The sequence below is a fragment of the Nuphar pumila genome, chromosome 2 (assembly GCF_984573655.1).
Source record: "Nuphar pumila chromosome 2, dmNupPumi1.hap1.1, whole genome shotgun sequence".
Lineage (NCBI taxonomy): Eukaryota > Viridiplantae > Streptophyta > Magnoliopsida > Nymphaeales > Nymphaeaceae > Nuphar > Nuphar pumila.
In genome coordinates, this window is record NC_143250.1 from 41,421,339 (window position 1) to 41,448,373 (window position 27,035).

The 27,035-nt window shown below is 33.6% G+C and overlaps 1 protein-coding gene across 3 annotated transcripts in view; it reads left to right on the forward strand.

Moving 5' to 3' along the window:
- Window positions 1-565: 565 nt before the first annotated feature.
- The window catches only part of LOC149845331 (ATP-dependent Clp protease proteolytic subunit-related protein 4, chloroplastic-like), a 112,698-nt gene continuing 86,228 nt past the window's right edge, over window positions 566-27,035 (forward strand). Inside the window, exons 1-6 of one of the 3 annotated variants that reach the window (XM_089995702.1) lie at window positions 566-1,099; window positions 1,238-1,656; window positions 1,782-1,865; window positions 2,008-2,052; window positions 3,171-3,237; window positions 3,353-3,432. In XM_089995702.1, coding sequence (XP_089851828.1) covers window positions 1,830-1,865; window positions 2,008-2,052; window positions 3,171-3,237; window positions 3,353-3,432 — 228 coding nt within the window. In that variant the 5' untranslated portion in view covers window positions 566-1,099; window positions 1,238-1,656; window positions 1,782-1,829. Of the gene's footprint in view, window positions 1,100-1,237; window positions 1,866-2,007; window positions 2,053-3,170; window positions 3,238-3,352; window positions 3,433-27,035 lie in introns of all 3 variants that reach the window. The other 2 variants (XM_089995704.1, XM_089995703.1) reach the window with 2 other exon arrangements.

A 27,035-nucleotide genomic window follows, 5' to 3' on the forward strand; every position in this document is an offset into this window, starting at 1 on the left:
AGATAAAAAACTTTTCCGGGTTCGTTCCTACTTCATGGAGATAACTATAAATCGAACAACTGGTTCGATCATTGGTGGGCGTCATAGGGAGATTTGTCGACCATCTCTTTTTACAGTCTTCTCTTCTTCTTCATTTTCGTTAGGCAGTATGGAAAAAAGCAATGAAACACAAACATTCCAACAAGTGCCATTAAGGCATGGTGAGTACTTTCACTACAAGAAAAATGCTAATTAGCGACAAAAATTTGCGATGAATTTTTTTTTGACGCTAATTTACGATGGATTAGCGAGAGAAAACTATACATCGCTAAAATGCGAAATATTTGCGGATTTAGCATTGAAAAATATTCTGTCGTGAATTCGTCACTAATTAGCGATGTATCCGCGATGGAACAATTCTGTCGCTAACTCCGTCGCAACTTAGCAATGGATCCATAATGAAATATTTTTCGTCGCAACTTAGCGACGGATTAGTGACAGAATTTTTTCATCGCTAAGTCCTTCCCTATTTTTCGATAAAAACTACCCAGATAAGGCACAAAAATATCCCTCCCTGACTCTTTCTCTCTCGAATTACCCCCAAATGACGCTTCCTCTCCTCCCTCATCCGCAGTCGGCCGAAGCCGTGACACCTCCAGCGCTTTAACCCCTCCCTCCTCTATTCCTTCTCCCTCTGTAGGGTTTTAGCTGATCCCTTCATCAGAGACGCTCCCCCCTCCCCCCCATCGTCATTTTCCCCCTTTCCTGCCCCCGATATCCCTTCCTCTCTTTCCTTCTCCCCTTGGTTAGGGTTTCTCCATCTCTCCTTTATCCTTCTCTTCGTTCTCATCTCTTTTTCATTTTCTCGGGGATTTTTTACTGAAAGTCATCGGTAGGCTCAATGGCGGACGTTCTACTCCTCCGCTCGCTCTCTTAGACGCTCGTCTTTGATAGCCTCCTCGTCGAGAGAGCTCTTTTGCTTTTGCTTTTTCTTCTACCGATAAGGAAAAATCTCACCTCTTTTTTGTGATTTTTGCAAGTTTTTGTGTTGTTTTTCTCTGAAGTGTTAGTTTTTTCCTTTCCGTCTCCAGAAGATGGAGATCGGCGGAGAAATCGTGAGGTTAGATCCAAAAACTCCTGCTATTTTTGTTTTCGCTCGGTTCATTTTCAGTCAAAAGTAAAAGAGGAGAAAATGATTAAAAAACTCATTCTGCTTAACTTTTCCTTTTTTTTGTTCTCTCTGTATCGTTGTTTATAGAATGTGTGACAGTGGGGGAGAAAACGATGTTATACTTGATGGAAAGGAGTACGGCACCATCACGAAGGAGGAGAACAAGGAAGACGGTGAAATAGACGATGAAAAAGATGAGGACGAAGAAGACGAAGGTGGTGACCAGAACGATGACAAAGATGATGCAGGTGACGACGATGATGATGATGTGAACGCTAACGGGAACACTGAAGGGGACGACGGTGATGAAGAAGATGACGATGACGAAGAGGAGGAGCAGTCGCCAGCCAAGAAGAAGAAGTGACCCGACTTTTTTTTCTTTCTTCTTCTTTAGCTTTTTTTCCTGTTGTTTCCTTTTCTTCCACGTTTGCCTTTGTCCGCCACTCTTTCGCTATCGAGGATTAGTGGACGTCGGGAGCAACGCCACGACGAAGGAGCGATGTTAGGTAATATGGTATTAGCATTTTTTTTTTGGTTTTTTAGGCCATCTGATTGTTTCTCTTTGGGTTGGCCCATGAGTGATAACGGTGATTTTTTTAAATCAACATGTAAAACAAGGCTTGTCTCGCAGGTAATCTACTAAGCATTTTGAAGGATAAAATTACATAGATCAACTAACATGTTTATCATTCACTTGAGGCTCTTCATAATTCAGGTGAGACAACAATTTCATAAAAGATTTAAAGGAAGCACAGGCAAATCAAATGCTTAGTATGTCCATTGTTCAAAAACCCACTTGCTTAGGAAGATCTTTACAACTTTGTTGACTACAAGTGTTTTGACCTTTGAACTTGTAGGTATTTGATGGCAAGTTGTCTGGAGAAAACCTTTTTCTTATACAGGTTCATGCTATTTTCTGAATATCTGAAAAATTACTTGTCCGTATTGTTTCACTTGTGAAGTTATTTCATCTTTTCATAGTGATGGACAGTTCTTTTGTAATTTTCTGTTTTCGGAATTTTACTTTCTCCATAATAAAAAAATGATAATTATGTCCTGGATTCATTAGAAAGCTTAAGTTGTTTATTTGTTGTAGCTAGACTATTTATAGCATGTACACAGCGAGAGGAATGGTCACAGTGCAATTCCTAGACATTTTAGTTCACTTGTTTTTGTAAGGGACCTTGGTGTTGTAGCCAATGATGTGAAACTTCATTCACATCACAATCAGAATGCCAAGATTTCTATCATTTTTATATTGATTTAAAAATAGAAGGTAATTTTTATATTGATCTAAAAATAAAAAAGTAAATTGTTTTTTTTTGAATATTTAGTAATGATAAGAGAGATCTGAGAAGAGAGAAATATATGTGAAGTGGACCGGTTGCTTCCTTAGGTAAGTGCTTTTGCCACGTTGCAATGGATGACCCTTGTTTTCTTCATCACCGTTTTGCTTTTGTCAAAAATATGGTTAAATCTATATTCTTTAATCATTATTTTTGTGAAATATTAAAGTAATTTATTGTACACTTAAGCTTGTGAAGGAATATGTTGTTTGAAATATTATAGAACAATCTTTTCATAAAATATAACTAGTTAAAAGTAATGGGCATAAACTGCTTGAATGGTATTCATTTTTTTTTACTTTTTTATTAGCTTCTGTTTGTTCTTCTTGAATCTGGTCATTAGGATGTTCCCTTGGGTTCTCGTTTGCCTCGCCTTTACCCCCAATATGCATATATTGACCCCCATCTCACTGCAAATTTATTCTCAAACATCAATTTTCATGCTCATAGAGATCAATAAAAAAAGGAAAAAGCTTCATGTACCTATATTTCAATTCTTTGTCTCAACTTCAAAGTTTGTTCAATGTTGTTTGAAGTAATGTAATATGCTGGGAAGGGAATTTTCCACTCAAACAGTGGAGTGGATATGATGACCTAATGCAGAGTGACAGATAGTTCCGAGAGTGTTTTTGGTTCTTTTAATTTTTATTCCTCTTATTATTTTTGTCTTATAGGATGCGCCAGTTATTGTGCAATCCTACTACAACAAACGAATAATTGGATGTCCAGGAGGAGAAGGCGGTAATCTCATATTAGATTGAACCTCAAACTTATTTGCTTGAAGTTTCTTTGGGTCATCCACACTATATTTCTCTTTGTTTATTTTGCTGAATGACATGCACTTGTTCTTTTGCAGAGGATGAACATGATGTCGTCTGGTTTTTGCTTCAAAGAGACAAGCTTGTTGAATGCCCTGTGTGTTCTCAATATTTCAAGGTAAAGTTGGCTTGCAATTGATTATTTATCGATCTGCACTGTCATGTGGTGATTATGAACTAGAGGAGTAAATGAAAAGGCTTTTGGTTTTTGAGATCTGCTAGGTGTTAAAACTGGACAATAAAAATCATTTTTTGTGGAATTTATATTTTCAGTATCACTGGAAATCTGTCTTAACTGTTTTTTGCATAAACATATATTCTAATCTATGAAAAATTAAATTGTATTTTTTATTTGAACCATTTTAGTAGGTGGGACTAGTCTGTACCTCGATTAAAAAAAAAATATACATATAATATGTTTAGTTCAATTGGCAGAATGTTAGAATTGCTAGAATTTCCTCATCACAAGGTGTTTGTTTGTTGGCCACTAACTGGAGATTGGAATGTAGTCTTCATGTGGGACCTAAAGGATGGAGAATTTGACGAGTAGTTATCATTGATGAATTGGATTTGGGGAAATGGACTAAGGAGATGAATGATAGAATAATTAGGAAGGCAACTAGAGATGGAATTTTCACTGTACCATCTTTTCATAGGGCCAGTTTAGAGTTTGGAATGAAAATTCTGCATAGATATTTGGGTCCTTTGCTTGTAGCTAAAATTTTTGCTTCTTTAATATGATAATGTCCTTTGATAAAATTGGTGCCCAAGCTAATTTTAAAAAGAATAAATTGTTTTATGCTAGCTAACCCATGTGTACGAGAAAGAATCTACATCCCATATTTTCTGGTATTGTGAATCCTTTCAGAGACTCTTTAAGGAAGGATGGTCAGATGTATCAATGGTGTTAAACATGGTTGACTTAAGAAAAATTCTTGTACTTCAAGAAAACTCACAACTGCATGATGTAAAGTTCAGTGCATCCACCTTTACATGCATTGTTATGTAGCATATTTTGTGTTTACTTTTATGGTCACCTTTCTAGGTGCGCTCCATGCTCTTCTCCAGAGTTGTTACTTTTGGAGTGTTCTCTTGCATTATAGAGGGATTGAATAAGCAACAACCTGCATTAGCAATGCCATGGAAAGGCAGGTGATTTTTTCCATGGCAGAATGTTAGAATTGCTATCCTGATGACAGAAAATGGAGAGCTTATCCAAGAGAGAGAAGTTGTTGCTTGGTTATCCAAGGCAGAAGTCATAGACATGGATCAATTGTTTCTTGATCCTATCAGGTACTATATGGCATGATAATTTTATATTTTGTTTGTTGAAACCATTTTTTATTTTATTGAATCTAGAGCAAAAGTTAGAGATATGGTTCAACTGTTTCTTTAACCTAATAGGTATTGTTCGGCTACTATGATAGGTTTAGGTTTTTGTTTATCAAAATTGTTCTGCATTGTTTATTTATTGAATTAATTTGCTATATGCAATGCAATTTTGATGGGTTGCGACGGTTATTTTTCTTGAGTTTCATATTTCAAAAAAAAATATTTTTTTTAAAAAAATAGCGATGGATTAGCGACGGATATTTCCATCGCTAATCCGTCGCCAATTAAAATAAGTTGTCAACCTATATATGCAGTGCAATTAATTTGATATGTGCAGTGCAATTTTGATGGGTTGCGACAGACTTTAATCTGTCGCTAAATTGTCGACCAAAAGTTAGTGACGGATTATATCCGAATATAATCTATCGTTAAGTCGTCGCTAATTAGTGGCAGATTAGCGACAAAACAATTTTGTCGTTAAGCCATTGCTAATTAGCGACAGATAAATGTCATCACAATTTAACGACTAGGATTATGCAATGGACGCTATCCATCATGAATCCGTCGCTAAACACGTTAGCGACAGATTTTGCAGTGGATTAGTGACGAATAGCGTCCATCGCTAATCCACATTTTTCTTGTAGTGCTTTCCATGTCATCATGCTATTGTTGAAGAACGTATGTCGATGTGAGTGTCATTAAGGTGTTGTTTTGTTATTGCAAGTAGATTTTATCATTTCAATGGTTGGAAACTTGAAGATATTTCTCAGGTGGTGGGATCTGTTGACAAGAATGCTTGGTTACAGATGCGAGCAAGGGCTACTACCCCATTCGGTATCGTCTATTCACTCAGTATATGCAATGTAACGTAAATCGCGGTTATGGTAACATGTATATTGATTTGTGAGATATTGTTTTGTTGTTAATATCGATTTGTAATATATTATGTTGAATTCCTGTATATCGATTTGTAAGATAATATGTGTTTTTTAGTATCGATTTATGAGATATTATTTTATTTGTTAATATCGATTTATAATATATTATGCTGAATTGTTGTATATCGATTTGTAAGATATTATGTGTTTTCTAGTATCGAATTGTCAGATATTGTTTTGTTTATTAATATCAATTTATAATATATTATGTTGAATTGTCGTATATCAATTTGGAAGATATTATGTATTTTCTAGTGTCGATTTATGAGATATTGTTTTGGTTATTAATATTGATTTGTAATATATTATGATGAATTGTCGTATATCAATTTGTAAGATATCATGTGTTTTCTATTGTAGATTTGTGAGATATTGTTTTGTTTGTTAATATCGATTATTAATATATTATGTTGAATTACCGTATATCAATTTGTAAGATATTATATATTTTCTATTGTTGATTTGTAAGATATTATGTGTTTTCTAGTGTCAATTTGTGAGATATTGTTTTGGTTGTTAATATCGATTTATAATAATATTATGTTAAATTGTCGTATATCAATTTGTAAGATATTATGCTAAATTGCCTTATACCGATTTGTAATATATTATGCTGAATTGTCGTATATTGATTTGTGAGATATATATTATGTGCTTTCTAGTATCGATTTGTGAGATATAGTTTTGTTTGTTTATATTGATTTGTAAGATATCATGTTGAATCTTTGATACTTTGATTCATTCAATCGTTTCTTTGACTTGCTTAACTAATCGGTAGCCGTTTTTATATGCATTTTGAATAAATCATAGTAAACGTATGTGTTGGCTAATGCAAATTGATATTTTGCTCATGACAGTGTCGAGCATATCAACTAGTTGCAGTGAAGATGATGTATCTCAATCATTGAAAAGTCCTAGAGCAATGGACAATCGTACCATCGACGCACCTGAAGAAGTGAATATGTGTACTAATGATGCACATGATAAGAAGGGTGTAGGCATTGGATTCACTCTTGACTTGAATATTCTAGCAGACGAAATGCAATTCAATAATGAGGTAGACGATCATGACAATGCACTTGACAAAGGTGCAGACACCTCAAGTCTATATGATAGTACACTTGACTATGTTCCCATAGAGGGAATGCAGTTTAATAATGAGGAAGTTACATGCAAATTTTACAATGATTATGCCTTAAAACTTGGCTTCAGTGTTATAAGGTATTCTTGGGCAAAAAATGCACATGGTGTCGTGGTGAGAAAAACATATGTTTGTTCTAAGCAAAGTTGGAAGAAGTCAAGTGAAAATTCAACAAGGAGCAAGCCAGATTCAAGATGCGGTTGTTCAACGAGAATGGTGTTAAGAAGACTTTTGAATGGAAAATATGTGGTTCGTACTTTAATCAATGATCATAACCATGAATTAGTCGCATCATTTATGACTCCTATGTTAAGGTCATATCGTAAAGTAACTGGAGCGCATACTGTAATTGTTGAAATGGTTGATAGCGCCGGCATTGCACCAAGGAAGACACATAATTTGTGTGCGCGCGTAAATGGTGGTTGCGAAAATATACCATTCACACCTATGGATCTAAGAAACCACTTGAGAAGGAAGATGTCAGAAAACATGAAGAATGAATGAATATGCTCTTTGGTTGATTACCTACAGAAGCATTCAAGCAATGACCCTAGTTTTTTTAGTGCAATGCAACTTGATGAAGATGAGTATAATTTGAATATGTTTTGGGCAGCTTCAAAGTCAAGAGTAGATTATGAATGCTTTAATGATGTGCTTGTTTTTTATACGACAGTGAAGATTAATACAGAATAATGGTCATTTGCACAGCTTGTCAGAGTGAACCATCACTCACGGGGTTGCATATTAGGCAACATTTTTTTGTATGACCGGACCAAGGAAACCTTTGAGTGGTTGTTCAAAGTATTTACATAGGCAATGAATGAGAAATACCTTGAGTTGTACTTACAGATGGTGATCATGCAAGTGCGCTTGCAGTGTCTCATATATGGCCATATGCACATCATCGTCTATATTTGTGGCATATCTTTCAGGATGCAGCAAAGAACATAGGACACATTTTTAATCAGAAGACAATGTTTGATAAAAAGTTTAGACAGTGTGTACTTGAGAGCATAGACGAGGTCACCTTTATGTCTGATTGGGAGCAAATGATTCAGATGTACGACCTTGAAGATTGTGTTTGGTTACAACATTTATATGCAGACAAAGAGAAGTGGGCATTGGCATATGGAAGACAATACTTTTGTGCAGGTATGATAAGCACACAAAGAGCTGAATTTACGCATGCTACACTGAAAAAAACTTTGTATTCATGTTTAACAATGTTTTGCTTCATGGAAAAATATGAATTATTTGTAGGGCGTCTGCAATATGGAAATATACACAAATACCATGTTATATGGGAGGGCGAAAAACGTCTAAAAAGGAAAGATGCACATGTTACGTACAATATTGACAACAAAACAATTGAATGTACCCGCAAAATGTTTGAATTCAAAGGTATTTTATGTCATCATGAATTAAAGACACTTAATCAAGAGAAGATACAAGAAATACATGAGTCATATATATTGCAAAGATAGACGAGACAAGCAAAGATTGAACTACTCGATACAAATAATGTCAGTCAATCTAGTGTTGATGAGAAGTGTCACAAAGCCTCCCATTACCAACAACTATGTAGGTCACTTATGCATGTTGAAGATTTGACATCGAAAAGCGAAGAAGCCTATATATGTATGTATGAGAAAAGTGTCAAGAGAATTACTTGAAAAAGTGTAGTTAATTCACCATGAGTCTGTTGCAGCTCATGAAGACCAATCTAAGAAAACGAGATCGAACAACGTAGGTGAAAATCATGTTTTTTCTAACCCTTGTGAGAAGTTGTGTCGAAGCGCAAACATCATCTTCGACAAGTCAGGCATAAACATTGTAGATTATGATGGAAATATTCACCTAGCGAAGGGTATCAAAAGGAAACATGCCTTTGATCGTAGTCGTCGGAGGACAAAGGGTGCACTGGAATTGGTTGACAAGAAAATGTCTAAGAAACAACCAACCCCTAAGCAACCAAGCTCTTCGCATGAACAAGTATGTAATACAATATATTACTTCCTATGTAAATTGTATTACGTGCAACCCATCAATATCTAACTTGTGTAATTTTCAACATGCAGCAATACCATACAGACACGCACTATAACATTGGAACCTGCAATCCACCCTTTGAGTAGAACGATGACATGAGTTTGACAAGTCTTTTGGTATGTAACAATTTTGAGAGGATGTTTGCATTTCTTGTTGGAACTTAATGTAGTGTCTGATATTGTTCTGTTTTATGACAGACTCAGTTTAATTCAAAAGTGAGCAACGCAACACAGAAATCGCGTGTGGATTCTTTAACTACAAAATCGTTGTAGCATTTAACTTTCATTAGTATAAATCATTGTAATGTCTAGCTTTCTATGATTCTTTATTGTAAATCAATAATTCTTTGTTGTAATTCTATAATTATTTGTTGTAAATCGATAATTCTTTATTATAATGTTATAATTTTTTGTTGTAATTCTACAATAGAAATCATACTACAAATATCATAAAAATTAATACTAGAAAACATATAATATCTTACAAATCGATATACATCAATTGAGCATAATATATTATAAATCGATATGCAATTCAACATAATAGTTTTCAAATTGATATTAACAAACAAATCCATATCTCACAAATCGACACTAGAAACACATATTATTTTATAAATCGATATACGAAAATTCAGCATAATCTATTACAAATCGATATTAACAACTGAAATAATATCTCACAAATCGACAATAGAAAATACATGATATCTTACAAATTGATATACAACAATTCATCATAGTATATTACAAATCAAAATACGTCAATTCAGTATAATATCCTACAAATCGATATACGGCAATTTAGCATAATATACTACAAATCGATATTAACAAACAAAACAATATCTCATAAATCGATACTAGAAAACACATAATATCTTATAAATTGATATACGGCAATTCAACATAATATATTACAAATCAGTATACGTTAATTCAGCATAATATCCTACAAATCGATACACGACAATTCAACATAATATATTATAAATCGATATTAATAACCAAAACAATATCTCACAAATCGACAGTAGGAAACACATAATATCTTAGAAATCGATATACAAGAATTCATCATAATATATTATAAATCGATATTAACAACCAAAACAATATCTCACAAATCGACAATAGAAAATACATAATATCTTACAAATTGACATACGACAATTCAACATAATATATTACAAATCGATAATAACAAACAAAACAATATCTCACAAATCGACACTAGAAAATACATAATGTCTTGCAAATCGATATACGACAATTTAGCATAATATATTACAAATCGATATTAACAAACAAAATAATATCTCACAAAAATTGATATAATATCCTATAAATTTGTAGTAGACATCGTGTTAGGAAGCAATATCTGCAAATCGATGGGTGAAAAATTTCAATTAATAGCTTAGAAATAGATATTAAGAATAAGCATATAAATCGATATTAAAAATCGATTTGTAATATATTATGCAATATTATATCAATTTATAAGATGTGTCGATTTGTAAGATATTTGTATTATGATTTTGAAACGTGTGCCTGCAGAATTTGCATTGTTGTGATTTTGGTACTTAAGGTGGCGATTTGCATATTCAACATATGTGTGCCAGATTCGTAATTTTGGTTTATGGATCAATGTAAATTTTATACACAGTCTTACAAAATTTGTATACACAATCTACAAAATCTGTTACAAATGTTTGTACACAAAAAAAAATGGAAATTGAAAGTTGAACAAAAAATTGTTCTCTCTCTCTCTCTCAGTAGTAGAACGCAACCCTTTTCACGTTATCCTTGAGAATAGGTAAACGTTTAAAAGGACTTCCTCCTACTTCTGAGGGCCTCGCGTCCTTCATAGCTTTCTAGGTAATCTTGCAGTCTGGGTTTTGTATCTTCCGCAACTAGAAAATTCATTAATTTTTTACATAGTTTTGTGCGGAATTCAGGTATATCATTTTGAAAAAAAAAGGACCCAAAAGTCAGACCAATTTAGAAATGTAGTCACCAATAATATAGGATAATAAAACATGTTTAAGTGTACAACATACAACTGTGAATTCTGGTGCTCGTCCATAGTATATTGCTTCAATATACTTTATTACAAAGATGCCACAATCAACGCCATTATTTTGTAAAGGAGCATCCTCTGCGACGTGAAGCCTCCACGGGCCAATGTCGACACCCAACATGTTTCTGAAAAATGCAACCTGTGGTTTATGCAAAAGCAAGTAAATTCTGGGCCATGGTACACGATACAATAATCTTATAGATAAAAACTTACTAAATGTATAATGTCACGGTCTACACCAATGTTATAGTCCAAGGAGTTGTATAACCATATTTTTTGTTTTCATGCATCCAACACGTATAAGACCCAATGCTTTTTCGATTGCCAGAATATAGGAATCAATATCTGTAAATCGATTACAAAAATATCTTAAAAAATAGATATGAAAATGCATATTGATACCATAAAAATAGATGTTAAGAATCAACATATAAATCGATATTAAGAATCAAAACAATATCTTAAATCGATATTATGAATCAACATAGAAATCAATATTAACAATCAGAACATCTTAAATCTATATGGAAATTCTTATTGATAGCTTAAAAATAAATATTAATAATCCACATAGAAATCGATATTAAGAATCAAAACAATATCTTAAATCGATTTAAAATTTCGTATTGATATCTTAAAAATCGATATTAAGAATCAAAACAATATCCTAAATCGATATTAAGAATCAAAACAATATCTTAAATTGATATAAAATTCATATTGATATCTTTAAAATCGATATTTAGAATCAAAACAATATCTTAAATCGATATTAAGAATCAAAACAATATCGTAAATCGATATTAAGAATCAGCATAGAAATCAATATTAACAATCAGAACAATATCTTGAATTGATATGTTGATAGCTTAAAAATAGGTATTAAGAATTAACATAGAAATCAATATTAAGAATCAAAATAATATCTTAAATCGATATTAAGAATCAAAACAATATCTTAAAAATTGATATTTAGAATCAGCATAGAAATCGCTATTAAGAATCAAAACAATATCTTAAATCGATATACAAATTCCTATTGATAGCTTAAAAATTGATATTAAGAATCAACATAGAAATCAATATTAAGAATCAAAACAATATCTTAAATCGATATTAAGAATCAACATAGAAATCAATATTAAGATTCAGAACAATATCTTAAATTGATATTTAGAATCAAAATAATATCTTATGTCGATATTAAGAATCCAAACAATATCTTAAATCGATATTAAAAATCAGCATAAAAATCGATATTAAGAATCGGAACAATATCTTAAATCGATATGGAAATTTCTATTGGTAGCTTAAAAATAGGTATTAAGAATCAACATAGAAATCAATATTAAGAATCAAAACAATATCTTAAATCGATTTAGAAATTCCTATTGATATCTTAAAAATTGATATTTAGAATCAACATAGAAATCGTTATTAGGAATCAAAACAATATCTTAAATCGATATGCAAATTTCTATTGATAGCTTAAAAATCGATATTAAGAATCAAAACAAGATCTTAAATAGATTTAACATCTTAAAAATGGATATGGTGACAAACATTTTCACTTGAACAAAAGTTTGTCATTTGGTCATCATTACTCCAGTATTATAGTTCGTCTAGAAATTCAGCCGCGTATGGCATTCAACGGACAATACTCTGTTGAACGAAATAGTAATAATAGTAACTTTAAAACATGAAGGTACATTAGTAAATCAAAAAAGAAAATAAACATATAAGATAACCGATATACCATAAAATAAGGGGTGACGATGCAGACCAACATGGTTGTTCCCTTGCTTTGAATATACATGATAAAATCGTGTATAGTTTGTTTACAACAAATATGCACTTGTTAATCTACATACCCATGGCATACGTAAATGTATAACTGATAGTGGTTTCATATGTACAAAATTACTGATAGTGTGTCATTCTGCAAATTCATCTCACATCCGGTCGATGTTCTCTTCGAGACTTTATTGAGTTTATTGGCACCTTGTTTTATGGATGTTGCACTGAAATTAGTTGAATATTCAGTAAACAAACTGTAGCATTATATTCAATAAACAAACTGTAAACGACATAAAAAAGATGAAGCAGGTTAAAGGAATCAAAGGTACCCTTTTTGTGGACGTTCGACTGAATCGCAGCGTCCTTCTTCAACATCGATACAACTTTTGCGACAAAAGAGGTTAAAGAAAATGTTGGTTTTTTTGTTTGTTGCTCATGAAGCAGGTTATAGGAAAGGCTCATTTTCTTCTTTAAATGAAATGTCGCTAGTTCCATGCTCTTAAAGGAAACGTCTTGTATTCCTTGCGGAACACACTACTAAAGTTATGTGATGCTTCATTCATTTATTATTCACATCACGTCCCGCCAGTTTTCAAAAATCATACCCAAAGAATATTAACAAATAAATAAATTATATTGTGCGTTAATTAAAAGACGTTTCATTTGCTAGTATCATTGAAATGACGTTAGTACGTGTAAATGAATGACACGTTGCATAACATCAGTAGCGTGTCAGATGACGTTTCCCTGAACTCTAGACCCTAAACCCTAAACTAATGTTATGCGACGTTCTTTGCACCTAAAGGAAACACTATAAATAATAAACCCTAAACCAATAATCGCTTAACGATTAAACAAACCTAAGTACAAATCTTGGTAACTTCATAATCGCTATTACAAGAATCACTATACAAAATAAACTCAAAACTAGTAATCGCTATATGATTTAGCAAACGTAAGTACAAATCATGGTAACTTCATAATCGTTATACTTATTAATCGTTATCACAGAAAACACTATAAGTAATAAACCCTAAACCGGTAATCGTTATACGATTTAGCAAAAGTAAGTACAAATCATGGTAACTTCATAGTCGCTATACTGAGTAATCGCTATTACATGAATCACTATACATAATAAACTCAAAACTAGTAATCGCTATACGATTTAGCAAACATAAGTACAAATTGTGGTAACTTCATAATCGCTATACCTATTAATTGCTAAACTAAGTAATCACTATCATAGGAAATACTATAAATAATAAACCCTAAACCAGTAATCACTATATGATTTAGCAAATGTAAGTACAAATCATGATATCTTCATAATCGCTAAACTCAGTAATTGACATATTAAGTAATCACTATCACAGGAAGCACTATAAGTAGTCAACCCTAAACTAGTAATTGCTATATGATTTAGCAAACGTAAGTACAAATCGTGGTAACTTCATAATCGCTATACTGAGCAATCGACATATTAAGTAATCGCTATCGCAGGAAACACTATAAGTAATAAACCCTAAACTAGTAATCGCTATACGATTTAGCAAACATAAGTACAAATCGTGGTAACTTCATAATTGCTATACATAGTAATCGCTATTATGTATCGCGATACATAATAAACCCTAAGCCAGTAATTGCTATATGATTTAGCAAACATAAGTACAAATCATGAAAGAATTATATAATTACAAACCTAAGTTTATGTAGTCTTATCGATTTTTCAGTGACACTTCTGTGTTACACTTATTAAAGAAAGAATTATATAATTACAACAAAGAATGATAGAATTACAATATAGAATTACCAGGATACACAAATCACATAATATGTTTATTCATTGACACTTGACGACTCAGATGAACATATAAATCGACTCTTTCTTGGACTTGGTAGAGTCTCTTTATTTGGTGGCCTCTTCGTTCCCTTGATCTTATTAAACCCACTGCTAATCATCTCAACCAGTGACTCAATTTGTCTACTTAAATTTTGCACGTCTTTCCATAACTTCTTATTCTCACTATCCAACATCGCTAACCTTTGGTCGGACGATACCTTCTCTTTTGGGAGCTGTGTTTGCTCCTTATCGTGTACTGCAACAAAGAGAATTGTAGTATCCGCCAAAGGGACACGATGGACGCTACATCTATGCTGGAAGATGACATGCTCGATGACAAAAGTGACCTCACTTTCAGGTTGTTTTTCCTCAATTTGTCGATTTCAATGCATGGGTTGCCAATATTGTTTGAAATAGTTGGGGTCATATTCTCATTCTTTATAATCATATGGTATGGCATGAACACCTCCTTTGTTCTAGCTATCCAATTGTTTCCTGGAGCGTTCATGTCAATTCACGTTCTTGGCCCCACCACTATTCATCTTCCTTTTCAATACCACATGCAATTTGGCTATCGACTGTCCCAAGTCAGCTTGTAGGAGTATTTGACTACCATATTACAACTCGACTTCACATTTGCTAAAGAGCCAAATATCGTAGACAGACAGTCTCACAGCCTCGATAACAACCTCGTCGTCCTCATCCTCCCCATCCCTATACGGTCCCCACACAACCTGTATAATCGAGATTGTGGTTTAGATATTGACATAATTATTCATGCAAAATGCTGAATGCGATAACAATTTGTACTAAGGAAGACAAAATGTTGAATGTGATGATTACTTAAGAATGCTAAACATTACAACGATTTACGCTAATGAAAGTTAGATGCAAATGCGATAACGATTTGTACTAAGGAATACAAAATCCTAAAGCGATGATTACTTAAGAATGCTAAACATTACAATGATTTACGCTAATGAAAGTTAGATGCAAATGCGATAACGATTTGTAATAAGAAAGATAAAATCCTAAAACGATTATTACTTTAAAATGCTAAACATTATAACGATTTACGCTAATGAAAGTTAGATGCTAAGAAAATAACGATTTGTACTAAGAAAGATAAAATCCTAAAGCGATGATTACTTAAGAATGCTAAACATTATAACGATTTACGCTAATGAAAGTTAGATGCTAATGCGATAACGATTTGTACTATGAAAGACAAAATCCTAAAGCGATGATTAGTTAAGAATGCTAAACACTATAACGATTTACGCTAATGAAAGTTAGATGCTAAGGAGATAACGATTTATACTAAAGAAGACAACAAAATCCTAAAGCGATGATTACTTAAGACTGCTAAACATTACAACGATTTACGCTAATGAAAGTTAGATGCTAATGAGATAACGATTTGTACTAAGGAAGACAAAATCGCAAAACGATGATTACTTAAGAATGTTAAACATTACAATGATTTTAAATCATTTACCTCATTTAATTGCAGCCCATTTAAAATGAACTGAGCATTTTCCTCCTTGACATTTATTGAAGCCCACTGGCCGATCTTGGGAAAACCACAAACCACAGGGCCACATTGATGATGCAAGGCGACAATATGCTCCCACGTCCAGGCCTACAAAAATAACAACTTGATGATCCATCTTCATGTTAATTGGCACGGTAAATAACAATTTGATGCATAGTATAATGCGATGCAACTGACGATCATGACAGATAACATGAAGAATGATGTGCATGTAGATTTAATTTTGCATGGTCGGCAGAAAGAAATCCTTTTGCCTCATAAGTGCGTGTAGTTTTCATTCTCCTCCTCCTTTTTTTGCTTTTCCTTCTCTTCGTCATCCTTCTTATTCTTCTTCATCCTTAGTTCTTCCTCATCTTTCTTCGTTTGCTTTTCATTTTTAATATTTGATGGATCAGGCTCCGCATAATAAATATCTAATAATTTGTTCCTGTCTTTTTTATGGTCATTGTTCATTATATTTTGGTACTTTACATAACCCTCATATATATCAGATTGGCGGATGATTTCTCCAAGAGTCATCCCCTTCAACGGCGAAGGCTTTCTTGTCTTACGAATTATAGTCATTGCTAACCTGCACAACATATAAATTTAACCGCAAATCGTTGTAGAAATTGAACCCTTCATAAGTACATATCGTTGTAAATCATAAATTGCTACTGCATTAAATGCATAAATCGTGGTTGCTTTAAATGTATAAATCATGAATCATAAATCGGCTAAATCGCTACTGCTTGAAACATATAAATCGTTGTTGCATTAAACAAATTGCTACTGCATTAAATGTATAAATCATTGTTAAATTCAAACTTACAAATCATTGTAAAAATTTAGCGCTCATAAGTACATATCGTTGTAATGTTTGGCCTTCATAAGAATAAATCGTGCTAACTGTTTTTCGATGCCCAGAAGGTGGATGGGTATAAATCAATTTATTTCAGTATGAAAATAGGTGTTATTTAGCATGAATAGTATAACCGGTTGTAAGATTTAGCATTCAAATTTACATAACAAAAATCGATTTGTTTACATAACGAAACCTTACACAAAACTCACCAAAATGACATAAGTTTTGCTAATCCGATAGTGGAGGAGAAATACCTATAAAGTAGATGCAGTCGATGGTGGCAATGGTGCTCCGACTACGCTCCAACGAAAATAGATGACAAAAAGGGGTGCTCAGAAGGCAGTAGACAATGAAAAGGGGTGATCCGGTGGCAGTAGACGACAACTAAGAGTGATTCCACGGCAGCAAATGACGTCAAAGGCTGCATCGTCAAAGGGAGCGCTTGTTACAACAGATGGTGCATCGTCAAAGGGTGAGCCAAAACGTTTAGGGCGACATATTGTGAATAGTGTTGAGAAATTCGGTTTTGATGTCACATAATATGATACACTGTCTTATTTGATTTTGTATGATATGATAATATGTTCTCTTGAAATAATGTTATATTATGACTGAATATGTTTTGCCTTAAATCTAACGAGTATTTGATGCAAGGATATCTCACCCAATAAGGATGGAGACTTCCTGTTCAAGTACAACTATGGTGCAATCATACTCCTTGAAGAAAAAGCTTGATGAGCCATGCTTTCCTAAAGCTCAAATGAAGAAATCGGCTACCTCAAGATGAAGATTTTTTTCTTCTTTAAAGTCATATGTAACAGAACCTTCAGGAACTTGCATTTTGCATATTACATACTCATTCATACATACTATATCATAAAAGTATACGATAGTTTCAAAAAGCTTCTTTTTTGAAAACCAATAAGTGTACCTTCTTACAACCTTTTATGAAAAAGATATTTTGTCATATAATAATTGTACCTTCTTACAACCTTTTATGAAAAAGATATTTTGTCATATAATAATTGTACCTTCTTACAACCTTTTATGAAAAAGATATTTTGTCATATAATAATTGTACCTTCTTACAACCTTTTATGAAAAAGACATTTTGTCATTGTACCTGACAAGACAACATGAAAAAGGAATGTAGGAAAAAGACAAAAACATAAAATCGGCTACATAAGAAAAATAAATTAAAATTTTTCTAGTTACCTTTTTCTCATAACCATAGAATGTCGACTTACTTGAAGTCATCATTCTCTCTACAAAGCATTAAATGCCTTCTGTAACAAATCCCTTCTAAATATCCTTCCCAAAGAATGTCGACCTTCTTTTTGGTCCTCATTCTCTCTGGAGACTTTAAAATACACTACATAAAGAATACACTTGACATGACTATGTACAAATAAATATCTCAAAGCACTCATAGTACTTACACTCATTTAAAGTAAAGAAGTACTAATGTACCTCAAATCATTAATTAGAATAAAGACAAAACTACAACCCAACGTTCAAATGTACTATTGTAAGAAATAGACTTTCTTACATAAAATATGTATTACCTAAAACACTACAACGACTAGTGTACCCTCTATTTTACTCTTCTGGAAAAAGGCATTCTCGATCTTCTCTAAAAGATATTTTTGAAAAGACATAACATTTCATATTTCAAAAAGTTACAATTCCAAAATGTAACGACTACTTTTTATAAGCTATATAAACACACACACATAAACTATTCAAACAAGAGGAATGAAATAGACGTGTGAGCTTACAAAGAGAAAAATATTCTATTCGTGATTTGAAAAGAGAGCCTTGAAAAAGAAAGAGAAAAAGAAAAAGAAAGAAAAGAGAAAAAGTCAAGTCCAGCTCTTTGACAAAGAGTATCCTCTGAGTGACAAACAGAACATTCTTAGAATCCTTCATTCGTGCATTCATATCATTCTGAAGGTTCTATAGGAAGTATTGTAACTCTGTTTATTCACTGTATTCCTTCTTTGTTTAAAGAAGTAGACCTTTGTGAAAGAGGGTGTTGCCCTTCTCTGTTGAGAGAAGAAGACCTCTTGGGAAGAGGGTGTTGCCCTTCTCTGTTGAGAGAAGAAGACCTCTTGGGAAGAGGGTGTTGCCCTTCTCTGTTGAGAGAAGAAGACCTCTTGGGAAGAGGGTGTGCCCCTTCTCTGTTGAGAGAAGAAGACCTCTTGGGAAGAGGGTGTTGTACTATTTATCCGGTAACTCGGATGTTATAGTGGCATCTCAAGTGGTTTGCTTGGGGACTGGATGTAGGTCTGGATATTGACCGAACCAGTATAACTTCTGTGTTTTATGTGTTGTGCCTTATTGCTTAATTATTTTATTTTATCGATCATAATCATATTTCACTATTCACCCCCCCTCTAGTGGAATTTCATTTGGTATCAGAGCAGGTTTGCTGGTTTCGACGTAACAAGTCTTCCAGCACAAATGGCATCTACCTCTTATGCTCGTGATATTGAAGGTCAACACGCATCTCGTCCTCCCTTCTTCAATGGCTCCAACTATGGATATTGGAAGTGCAGAATGGCTATCTTTCTCAAATCCATAGACTTTGCTGTATGGAAAATTGTTGAGCATCCATACACATCTCCATCCGCAGACTATAACTTATGGTCTGATGAAAAAAAGAAAATGGCAAACTTAAATGCAAAGGCTATGAATGCCTTATATTGTGCCATTGATCAAAATGAATTCAACAGAATATCTATATGTGAATCTGCATATGACATTTGGCATTCTTTGGAGGCTATTCATGAAGGAACCAACAAAGTTAAAGAAGCCAAAATATCATCTCTTATTAGAAAATATGAGTTGTTCAAAATGAACAAAGATGAACCCATCACAGAGGTGTTTACCAGATTCACCAACATCACCAACGATCTGAAATCTCTGGGTGTAACATATTCCCAGACTGAAAAGGTGAAGAAAATCTTGAGATCTCTCACAACTGATTGGGAGAAAAAGACCACTGCTATTGAAGAAGCTCAAGATTTATCTAAGCTTACATTGGACGACTTAATAGGCAATCTTATGGCCTATGAAGTCCACATGAAAGAAAGAAGGGAAGAAGAGCAACCAGTAAAGAAAACTCTAGCTTTCCCAGCCCTATCTGAGAATGAAGACTCAGATAAAGAATCAGAAATTGCGCTACTTACCAGAAAATTCCAGCGCTTCATGAGAAGGAACCGGCTTCCAAACAGGCACAAGGAAAGAAAAGATCTTAAAGAAGATCCCATGTGCTTTCAGTGTAATAAGCCAGGGCACTTAAAACGTGATTGTCCCCTTCTCAAAAGAAAGTCCAAGACTGAGGAACCAAAGAAGAGGTTCTTCAAGAAAAAGGCTCTGCATGCTCAATGGGATGATTCAGAACCATCCACTAGTGAAGAGTCAAGTGATGATGAAGCCGAAACTGCAAATATGTGCTTCATGGCAAACGAAAGTTCGGTAAGTGAAATCTCTGATTTTTCCTTTGAAGAACTTCTAGATGCTTTTCAAGAACTATTTGAAGAATCTAGAAAATTGAGTTTCAAAAATAAAGCTTTAAAATCTGAAAATTTAGAACTTTCTCAAGAGAATGAAAAACTCAACAGTGAAAATTCTGAGTTGAAAAAGAAAAATCTTTTGCTTATATCTGAAATTTCTTCTACTAGCTCCAAAACTAAAGATATGCAAGTAGAAATTTCAGAGCTAAAAAGTAAAACTGAGAACCTCATGAAAACGGTTTTCAAGTTTACTAAAGGTAAAGAGAACTTGGATAAACTCTTATCCTCTCAGAAGGTCTCCTTTTACAAGAATGGGATTGGCTATTCTCATTTCAAAAAACCTTCTTGTATAAATCAAAAGACCACATTTGTGAAAAGTTCATCTGAACCAAATAAGGAGTATTATATTGATAATCTTTTTAACTCCTCTAAAGAGATAGACAAACCCAAATCCAAATGGATATGGGTTCCAAAGTCTAACAAAAAAGGACCCGATTGGGTACCAAAAAGAAGATTTACTTAATGTTTTGCAGGCTCTAAAGAAGAAGAACAGATGGATACTAGATAGTGGATGTTCAAAGCACATGACAGGACATCCAGACCTTTTTGCTGTTCTTCATCATAAAGAAGGAGGAACCGTCACCTTTGGAGATAACAACAAAGGTTTGATAATTGGTATTGGAAATATTGGTAACATAGACAAACCTCTTATCAAAGACGTTCTCCTTGTTAAAGGCTTAAAACATAACCTACTAAGTATCAGTCAAATGTGTGACACAGGTTATAATGTTAGCTTTAATCATGATGCATGCCTCATAGCTGACACAAATGAAAACATCATCTTAAAAGGTATAAGAAAGAATAATATATACGAACTATACCTAGAAAACATCACAGAACACTGTCTTATAGCTAATAATGACACTCAACATCTATGGCACATGAGAATGGGCCATGTCAATTCAAAATACATGTCCAAACTAGCTAAAAATAAATTAGTACGTGGGTTACCCAACATATCTTTTAAAAAGGATTATTTTTGTGATGCATGTCAATTAGGAAAATTGTCAAAATCTCCTTTCAAATCAAAAAATGTCATCTCAAGTAAAAGACCTTTAGAGCTTCTCCACCTGGACCTTTTTGGTCCTTCTAGGGTAGCTAGCCTTAATCATAATAGATATGTTTTTGTCATTGTAGATGATTACTCAAGATTTACTTGGGTAATATTTTTGAAAAACAAAAGTGACACGTTTTGTCAGTTTGAAATCTTATGTAAAAAATTACAAAACGAAAAATCATGTTCTATTGTTAAAATCCGTAGTGATCATGGAGGAGAATTTGAAAATGAACTCTTTGAAAATTTTTGTAACTTGCATGGTATTTCTCATAACTTTACCTTCCCTAGAGCTGCACCTCAAAATGGTGTAGTAGAAAGAAAGAATAGAACCCTTCAGGAATCTGCCAGGACTATGCTCCAACACAATAATCTTTCAAAATCTTTTTGGGCAGAAGCTGTTAATACTGCATGCTACATAACAAATAGAGTTCTCATTAGACCCTTATTAAATAAAACTCCCTATGAACTATTCTATGACAGAACTTCAAGAATAGACTACTTCAAAGTCTTTGGATGTAAATGCTTTATCCTAAACACAAAAGATAGCCTGGATAAGTTTGATGCTAAATCTGTTGAAGGCATATTCTTAGGATATTCAAGTCATAGTAAAGCATACAGAGTTTTCAATAAGTGTCATAATACTATTAAAGAATCTATGCATGTTAGTTTTTGTGAATCTATTGATCAATCTGTTCATATACAAACTAATGATGATGATGTTGAAAGTACAGATTTATTTTTAGATAACACAGCTAAGTCTAATGAAGATGATCACCAAAGAACCTTTGTCGATATCAAAGATCATCCTCAAAAGCAGATTTTGGGAGAACTAACAAAGGGGGTTCAAACTAGAGCTCAGCTAAAACGGATTGCAAACATGACATTCATTTCTCAACTTGAACCAAAGAAGATTGATGAAGCCATCATTGATGAGTTCTGGATGCTAGCCATGACTGAAGAACTGAATCAATTCCAAAGAAATGACGTTTGGGATCTTGTGCCAAGACCAAAGGATCATCCAATCATTGGGACAAGATGGATCTTCAGAAACAAGCTAGATGAAACAGGTAATGTTATAAGAAACAAGGCCAGACTAGTAGCTCAAGGATACAACCAGGAGGAAGGTATTGACTTTGATGAAACATTTGCTCCTGTTGCTAGACTTGAATCTATTAGAATGCTCTTAGCATATGCAAGCTATATGGATTTCAAATTATTTCAAATGGATGTTAAAAGTGCTTTCTTAAATGATTTTATAAATGAAGAAGTCTATGTAAAACAACCTCCAGGATTTGAAAATGAACAATACCCAGATCATGTTTTTAAACTCAAACGTGCTTTGTATGGTTTAAAACAAGCACCTCGTGCTTGGTACGAAAGACTTAAAACCTTTTTATTAAAAACTGGTTTTTCTGTTGGCAAAGCAGATTCTACACTATTTGTCAAAGTAGTGGATAATCATACCCTAATTGTTCAAATCTATGTCGACGACATCATCTTTGGATCTTCTAACAGCACTCTCTGTGAAGATTTTTCTAAGTCCATGCAGAAGGAATTCGAAATGAGTATGATGGGAGAACTCACCTACTTTCTTGGACTGCATATTAAGCAAACCAAGGATGGAGTTTTCATCAACCAATCTAAGTATGCTCATGAACTTCTGAAGAGGTTCAACATGAACTCAACTGCTTCAAAATCCACTCCTATGAGCACTACTACTGTGTTGGACAAAGATGAAGATGGTAAGACTGTTGATACAAAGGTATACCGAGGTATGATAGGATCACTTCTTTATTTAACTGCTAGCCGTCCAGATATAATGTTTAGTGTTTGCTTGTGTGCTAGATTCCAGTCAAACCCAAAAGAATCACATCTTAAAGCTGTAAAAAGAATAATGAGATATTTAAAAGACACAGTTGATTTTGGATTATTCTATTCAAAATCCTCTACATTTGATCTAATCTCATACAGTGATGCTGACTTTGCTGGAAGTAAATCTGACAGAAAAAGCATAAGTGGAACATGTCACATGCTAGGGCACTCACTGGTATCATGGTTCAGTAAGAAACAGAATTGTGTATCATTATCAACTACTGAAGCCGAATACATTGTTGCTAGCCTAGCTTGTACTCAAGTTATCTGGATGAAACAAACATTAAAAGATTTTGGTTTAAATTTTGAAAATACAACTATTTTTTGTGATAATACAAGCGCTATAAACCTATCTAAGAATCCTATTTTACACTCACGAACTAAGCACATTCAAATAAGACACCACTTCTTAAGAGAACAAGTCTTAAACAACATAATTAAACTAGAATTCATACCCACTAATCAACAGTTAGCAGACATATTCACTAAACCATTAAAACTTGAAGACTTCACACGAATTAGAAGAGAACTAGGAATATGTAAACTAAGTGACTTATAAATTAATCACACTTAATATAATACTTCTTATAAGTTTTGTTAAAATCTTATTTTAAAAGTCTTTTTCTTCTTATCGATTTTTGTTAGTCAAACTAGGTTTCCATATTCACGTATACTCTAAACTCTTATAAGACACATTCTTTATGTCTTTCAACTTGTCATCTTTCAAGTACACATCCATAATGACTCCTTGTCCTATCTCCTTTCACTCATATCCATAAGAACTAATTATATTAAAAGCTATCATGACATTGTTCACATCACTCATCTCATATCTCCTTTATTATTTGTTGTCCTTTTGTGAAAACTTCTCTTACGATAAGTTGATTCACCTTCAACATGATAACATATTATTTTATGAGAAATCTTACTTTTCAAATTTTAGTCAAAATCGAATGATGTTTTTTTTGGTTCTTTTTACCTTCTTCTAAAGATCTAGTTGCTATGTTTTTACGTATAAATTTTACTATATCATTTGTTATATCATATAGTATGTACACTCTATTTTTATCATGTCTTCCTTTCCTCCTATCGAGACACTTCACTAAGACATTAATGCCTTTCATAAAAAATTCAAATGATTATCCTCTCGTACCACCTTTTAAGTTATTATATTTCACATAAATTTTTACTATATCATCTATTATATCATAGCCTAAGAACAATCTATTATCATCTCTTCATGGTTTACATCTTTTACGAAAAAGTTCTGTAAAATTCTCTTTTCAAAAACTTGTACTCCACTCATTAGTACGTTTTGTATCACCATTTTATCTCTCTCTACATTATACGAAGTTCCTTTTCATCCGTAACCATGACTCTCTCATATATTTTATATCTCTCTCCAATCGAGATTCATTAAAACCTTGTCCTTCACTCCACTTTATGTCATACAATTTCTATCCAACTTCAAGTGATTGGTGTCCTTTATGACCACTCTCATTTCTTTTACATATCCGTATCACCCTCCTTTATATCTATTCACACTCCTTTCACGTATATCAAAATATACACTTCTTAAATAAGAAATTATTGCATTTCCTCATACTCTCATGTTTGTCCTATTCCAAACTCCCTCTTCACGATTTTGGAATGCTTTCACATAAAGTAAATTCTTGAAAAAGTTGTTTGTTCGTATTAGGCCATTATTCACTCTCTATTCTTCATGATCTTCACGAAAATCTTTAAAAACTCTTGAATCATTCTTTCTCTTACGTTTAATATGACACTCCATACTCAATTCATGACTCTTCTCACTATCCAACAAGATTGCCTATAGTAAATTTGTTACATATATAGAAAAATTATTTCGAAACTATGTCCTTCTTAATATCTATGCTAATATAATACACTTTCTTCCAAAATTGATTTGATTTGTCATTCACAAGTCTCTTATTTTACAACTCACGCATTTCCTCATTTCATATCAACAATTATTTTCTTCCTTCTATTTAATCAATTGGTTCATCTCTTACCATTCCATTCGATCTTTTCTATCCTTATACAAATTTTCTCTCGGTTCTAGCTCCTGTCTCTCCTAGTGCTTTATTTTCAAGACACTTGAAAATAGCTTCCTCTTCTACCAATGTGATCACCTTCGCCGATCTAAGGTATCCTGATTTGTTTCACACCTACACCGCACTCTGCTCTCGCCCCATTCATGAAGGAAAATTGATCAACTTTGACGACTTCATGTTCTTCGACTTAGACACCTATCTCCCCGAACTCAAACCTCTCATAGGATCTTCATCCCCAGCTGCATATTATCCTGAACTAGTTCGACTGTTTTATACCAACTTTTCCTCTGATCATGCACAAACCTCAATCACCAGCAAAGTCCGAGGACAGCTGATGATTTTCAATGCTTCCGACCTAGGTAGAATTCTAAATCTACCTTCCACAGGTACCGACCTTAACGCCATAGTACCAATCGACCGATCGGTACTTCGAAAAATACTTCTCTGCACCAACTGCTACCAACTTCCGTGGCACATGAGGAATCTCCAACCTCAAGCTCAGCTACTTGCCCAGATTCTTTTCCACAACCTCTATCCCAAGCATCCCCGCCAGGGATTAGTTCCTCGAAAAATCTCTCTTCTTATCTACGCCATCCTTTCTTCTCTTCCGATAAATTGGTCATCCATTATTTTCAACCTCTTTATTCGTTATCAGAAATTTGAGCCTCTTCTTTTTGGGTGTTTTATAACTCCCATTTTCAACTACTTCCAAGTACCACTTCACAACGAAGTCATCCTCCGACCCTCTCACGTCCTCGATGCTACCACCTTCAATCTAAGGTCCCTGCACATGCCCGGCTCTGATGAAGCAGATCCAATATCCTCCTTCAATTACTTTTCTGCTATGATGGATATCGAGCAAACTCAAGATCGAATCCTTCATAATCAAGCCCTGTTGCAGCAGACTCGCAAGCGGAATCGTGCCACCCGGACGCCTTCACCTTCTCGACCTTCGAGATAGACGCATTTTTATATTTAGTCTGTAATAACTTTTAAATTATTTTTTGGACTGTAATAACTTTTTTACTCTGATCCCTCCTTTTTGTCCATGACAAAGGGGGAGAAAACCTGTCTCCATTATTGGAGAAACATTCTCTCTTTAAACATTATTTCACATTTTTATCATATTATTATTTCTATGCATAATGTCTTTTTGACAGGGGGAGCATATTTTGTCATCATCAAAAAGAGGGAAAATGTTGAGAAATTCGGTTTTGATGTCACATAATATGATACACTGTCTTATTTGATTTTGTATGATATGATAATATGTTCTCTTGAAATAATGTTATATTATGGCTGAATATGTTTTGCCTTAAATCTAACGAGTATTTGATGCAAGGATATCTCACCCAATAAGGATGGAGACTTCCTGTTCAAGTACAACTATGGTGCAATCATACTCCTTGAAGAAAAAGCTTGATGAGCCATGCTTTCCTAAAGCTCAAATGAAGAAATCGGCTACCTCAAGATGAAGATTTTTTTCTTCTTTAAAGTCATATGTAACAGAACCTTCAGGAACTTGCATTTTGCATATTACATACTCATTCATACATAC